General features: G+C 41.5%; 1 protein-coding gene across 1 annotated transcript in view; it reads right to left on the bottom strand.

Moving 5' to 3' along the window:
• stk32a (serine/threonine kinase 32A) overlaps positions 1-1,006 on the bottom strand; it is a gene marked incomplete at its 3' end in the record, with an annotated part of 110,879 nt that extends 109,873 nt beyond the window's left edge. The window contains exon 1 of the mRNA XM_079508717.1: positions 873-1,006. Coding sequence (XP_079364843.1) covers positions 873-991 — 119 coding nt within the window. The 5' untranslated portion in view covers positions 992-1,006. The remainder of the gene's footprint in view (positions 1-872) is intronic.
• Positions 1,007-6,150: the final 5,144 nt, after the last annotated feature.

Genomic DNA, 6,150 nt, shown 5'->3' with positions numbered 1-6,150 from the left:
TATAGGCTATGTTTTACTAAACGACATAAGGCATTGGCTTTAATAAGATGGGCAGTAACAATAAATCCTGCGAGATAATCGCCCAGTCATCTGTGTCTGTCTATCTGTCTCTCTCCCCCAAAAGCACTTGAATAGAATCGCTAATCAAGTGTGGCATAGGCAGCCAAAAGTCGACACTTCCATTACAAATCATACCTTTTGATTGCCTTTTGATAGAACTATGATTGACACAAGGAATAAAATACTTTGCGGATTACAGAGAAATGCGAATGACAGAAAATGGATCGGTTTTTAGCAACTGACACTTTTAATGATGCACCATTTACTGCGTGCGGTCAAAGCTGTGGGTGCAGCGATATCAATGCCAAGAGAAGTGAGTAATAATGCCTGTAAAAGTTAGATCTCACATCAGTGAGCGAACGAAGCACATTTAGCTTTTAGCAGCTTAGGGGAGTGAGAAGCACCGAGGTGCAGAGTGAGAAGCACCGAGGTGCATGTGGGTATTCTGCAGTGGTCAACACTGACTCATCCAAACCCACACATGCAAGGTGTTACTTTAATGGCACACTCTGCATGTGTCTGTACTGCACGATCACCAAAGAAAAGGCAAAAATAAAACTGGTAAAGCATTTACATTTCTATAAATTGAAAGGGCTAAAGGTAGTGGTCCAAAACAAAGGGTTTATTAGAGATAGAGAAAAAGGCTGCACACTCATAGCCATGATGCAAACATTTATTTAAAAAGGGAAACCAACACACACACACACACACACACACACACACACACACACACACACACACACACACACACACACACACACACACACACACACACACACACACACACACACACAGAGAGTACGGTGGCTTACCAGAAGTTGACGAGGAAAGGATGCTCAAGGTTCTTCATAATCTGAAGTTCTTTGAAGACATTACGCACTTCATTCCTCTCAACACACTTCAATTTGTTCATGTACTTCATGGCGTACATTTTCTTAGTGTCCTTCTTCTGCACAATGCAAACCTGGGGGCACAAGGTTGGTTCATTCAGCCTATTGATTGACTGACACCTACACAAAAAGTTCTCTTTCTCTCTCTGTGTGTGTGTGTGTGTGTGTGTGTGTGTGTGTGTGTGTGTGTGTGTGTGTGTGTGTGTGTGTGTGTGTGTGTGTGTGTGTGTGTGTGTGTGTGTGTGTGTGTGTGTGTGTGTGTGTGTGTGTGTGTGTGTGTGTGTGTGTGTGTGTGTGTGTGTGTGTTGCAATCCTAGGCAGTATACATATCAAAATCCTTGACTGTTGAAGTGTTGATTCAACTCAGCAATTTTATCTGGAGTTTAGAATTTGTCTGACAACTTTGCTTCTTTGTGCCTTAATTCATCCTTCGATACGGTTAAGAATCATTCAGAGCTATTTATTTCCAACTGATTCATGAAGCCACACACCGTGGCAAGGCATACAATTACACATTTATGTCTTGCTGAACGGTGAGAATTGCATCAATCACACCAGCTGCTGCCAGCTTCTGCCATGCCCTGCAGTTCGTTGTAATTAGAAAGGAAGGGTCAGGCACCTTTTAAATGCTTATCATTCAGGCCCCTGATCAAGCACTCTCTGGGGAAACTCTGACAATTGTCACAGCTGTGATTTTGTTTCTGAGAGTAATGCTGGTCTCTTGTGAACTTTGATCATTCTTAACTATTATACTGTAGCTAAATGCAAGTTCAAGCCAGTAATGAAGGACAATAGCCATCTCTCTCAATACTCACATACTGTAAATCCACTCTGACTGCTTTGTTACTGAGCCAAACTATTGGCACTGCTTTGAAAATTAACACAGCTTTTCATCAGGCAGTGGAGGAAAAAAATAAATTAGACACCCTGAGTGTCTGGCTGCGAATGTGTATTTTAGCTGCATCTAGATGGGGTCTGGGCTGTAGATTACCCTGCTCTGCATTGAAAGACTGCATCTAGATGGGGTCTGGGCTGTAGATTACCCTGCTCTGCATTGAAAGACTGCATCTAGATGGGGTCTGGGCTGTAGATTACCCTGCTCTGCATTGAAAGACTGCATCTAGATGGGGTCTGGGCTGTAGATTACCCTGCTCTGCATTGAAAGACTGCATTTCCACAATGCCATATGTTAATACTAAGCATGTAACGATACACTCAACTCACGATACGATACGTATCACGATATGAGGTTCACGATACGATTTTTCACAATTTTTATTTAACTACATTGCAAACATAATTGCCTTCCTTGATGTATTAAAGAGCATCAATTAACGACCATCACCTGGGCACAGTCAGACACAGCTCCCCTCTGCAGGCCTCTATACTGCAAAGTGACTGCATTCGATTTTTATTTTTAATAAATCGATACATATCGTCGGGATATAATATCGATATATCGCGATATACGATATATCATTACATGCTTAGTTAATACCCACCTTCACCGAGTGGATATCTCGTATGTCCAAAACCATTACCTTTTGGGGAAATGGTAAAACTAACCTCTGTGATGAATGGACTTATAACCACTTTCACTTTCAACTTTCAGCTTTTGCGTAGCATTTTTGTATGACTAAGGCGCGATTCATACTCCTATTTTAGAGCCGAATAAAAGTCGGTTCGGCGCTGTAGAGCCTACAATGTGACGTCATTTGAGGTTCGTCCTAAAGTCGGCTCTTCGGTGCTACTGAAAATTTCTGACGAGCCGAAATCATTTCGGCACTACAGCGCCGAAACAGCGGTAAAATAGGAGTATGAATCGGCCCAAAGAATGCCATTCATTTGAGGCAAAATAAATCATAAAACAAGTGAAATATGAAGATTGCAGGGTTTCCAGCAGACAACAACCACATCTCTTGCTGGTGCTGCTTTGAGCGTCAATGAGCCTAGTGATTGTGGCTATCTGAAGGAGGGATCTGTGCAGCTGCCGGTCCGCTCAATCAGCCCAACCCAGATCACAACTCCTTCCTCTACTGAACGGGCCTGCCAGCCACTGTGATGAGTCCGCTGCTTATCTGCACAACAGCAGTGGTGGAGTAGTAACTAAGTACTGTACTTAAGTACATTTTTGAGGTATTTGTACTTTACTTGAGTATTTCCAATTTCCAGTACTTTTACTTCTACTCCACTACATCTCAGAGGAAAATATTGTACTTTTACTCCACTACATTTATTTGAAAACTTTAGTTACTAGTTACTTTGTAGACTTTGATAATAATTACAAAACATACATTACCCACTTCAGCCCTATATTTCGGCCATTTGAAAATAGCCGATCTCACAAATCACAATGCATAACGATGCATCGTGAGCTTATAGATCTGCTATTTTATAAAGATGTGTATACATTTTGAACTTGTGAAATGGGACATTCTGCATAATGAGTACTTTATACTTTTGGTACTTTAAAACTTTAATGAAGACCACGGAAAGAAAAAATAGGCCCCAAATACATGAATCACAAATCATTTATTTATAATTATAATTGTATTTACGATCATTGTGCCAATTTAACCACTTTCAATTGTTATTGTGGACGTCATTATTGTAAAACAAATTAAAAGATATTGGGAAATAGCATAAATAGCATATCAGTGTCCGTGAGTGTGTCTCCCCAGCGCTTGGGACAGTTGTGTGGAGAATAGATTAGAGTTGATGCGTGTTTGGAGACACTGCACTGCATATGATAAATAATCAGAGGTCAGATGATTGCTAGCGCTATCACGTTACACCGAGACTCATACTGTACATCCACAAACTGCTTGCTCACGAAATTTGACACAAAGCCAGTTAGGTTTAAATACAATAACAGCCAGTGCACCAGGTTTGCCCAGAGGCTAGAGTGAATGTATAGAGGGTATGCGCGTGACATCATCATCAAACCAGGAAGTTATGCAGGAACGCCTACTGAGTGGCAAAAAAATACTTTCTGGCCTTGACAGCTCATACATCCACACAGAAAAGTCATATCTGATTGCATTAAACAACATTAAACAATGTTAAACTCACTTTGCCTGTTGCTTTGCCACTCGATTTGCCACTCGATGTGCCATTCACTTTAAGCATGCGCATACTCTCTATTGATACAGTACAGCCAAAGGCTCAATACCCAACAACTGGCTAGCCATGTGCTTGATTCAGTGCCACTAGCCCTGAGACTTAAAACTGCAAGGGGAATTGTTTTTGTTTTCAATTATAAGGTCCCAGAATAGACTGTTTTTGAAGTGCCCCAGACCCAAGAAAATAACTTACTTTTCCGAAGCTCCCTTTTCCGATAGCCCTTAGAATCTGGAAGTGGTCGAAGTTGACTGGGGACAGAGAAGAGGACAGAGATTATTTAACTTTCTTACAAAATAGAAATTGAATAAGTTTTACCAAAGTAAAATATCGTATAGGAGGCTATAGATATTTCTGACAGAGTACCTTGTATAATGCAACAATATTCTGGGTATGACCTTTGGCGCTTTCAGAAGAGATTTACTAAAACATTTTGAGACATTATTTATTATTTAGTCATAAGACAACTAAACAGTAGAGCCATTCAATGTTCATTTCACTCAGCTGGAACAGTTCTGAAAGTTGAATCCCATAACTGTTATGCAGCCTTTAAGACCGGAAAAAGACAATATCTAGTGTCATATCATTTGGCTATAAATATTATATCAATACCGCCCAGCTCTATTCCAAAGATAAAAATGAACCAGAAAGGCACAATTTAAAGACTTTTCAAGCTGAGTGACAATTGGCCACTCCCACTAATTTTGGAAGGCAATTCCATTGTCACATGAGTCCTGAGACATCTAAATACATGTCTCTGTACGTCTGTACGGTTGTAATGCACGTAACTGGAGAACCGTTCGCTCCACCGACTTCAAATTCAACACACGCGTTCCACACCACCACAGGGGGTGCAGTGGCAAGTCGGTCGGACCCACGGTTGTCCAGAACCGCCCCAAAAAGGCCTCTGCCCGGGTCTGGACAGGGCCCCTGCCCATTGTCCATATATGAAGCTTGCCTGTTCTGACATCATTCTGACATCTGCTGCATAGACTCCATATGGATAATGACAACAATAAAACAACTGATTGTGTCCAGATAGCTCAGTTGTTAGAGCTCTTGCCTTTGGACCACAAAATCATGGGTTTGAATCCGGGCACCGCCAACTGAGTCTTCAAGAACCCTGCCCCCCCCCCCCCCAAACAATCAACTCAATTATGGTCTTCTTTTTCTCAAGTTCAGTCTTGCATGTTTCTATGGCTTATTGTGCATATTGTTCTTATTGCTTATTGCCTTCCTGCTTTGTCCCGCCTTATTGCTGCTTGCAGCTATATTTGTACTTGTTTTACTAATGCTAACCACACTGAATCAGGCAGAAAGCACAGTGAACATATCATGTTTTATTTTATTTTATTTTACGTGATCTATGTTTTCGGCAGCAGTTTCATTACACACACGCATGCACACACCTGACCCAGGGGTTACTCGCTGTCACAGGTAATGGTACATTTATGTCAATTTAAAAGCGGATGAAGCCTGTTTGTTTTTGGCTGCCATGACAACCGAGAGGACACAATGTTTCTTCCTCTGCTCTTTGCCTGAGGATGGAATATCTACCACCCACTGTCTGACCCCGCGCGCGCACACACACACACACACACACACACACACACACACACACACACACACACACACACACACACACACACACACACACACACACACACACACACACACACACACACACACACAGACAGACAGACAGACAGACAGACAGACAGACAGACACACAGACACACAGACACACAGACACTAGGACTGGGCAATTAAACCGAAATATTGAAACCGATATTTAGATAACCGTCTTCAGTTAATCGAATAATCAAGTCATATATCCTGTATTGTTTTTGACTTCTTATACTGTATAATATCAACGAACCAACACAAACCTTGAAGGTTTGCTTATACAGTATATGTGCTATTTTCAAGGGAAAAAATGTAATCACGGCAAAAGTTTTAAATAATCATGATATTGATTACACACACACACACACACACACACACACACACACACACACACACGCGCACACACACACACACACACACACACACACACACACACACACACACACACACACAC

Source organism: Electrona antarctica (genome assembly GCF_951216825.1).
Source record: "Electrona antarctica genome assembly, chromosome: 8".
In the NCBI taxonomy this organism is placed as follows: domain Eukaryota; kingdom Metazoa; phylum Chordata; class Actinopteri; order Myctophiformes; family Myctophidae; genus Electrona; species Electrona antarctica.
This window is presented reverse-complemented; position numbering and strand designations above follow the sequence as displayed.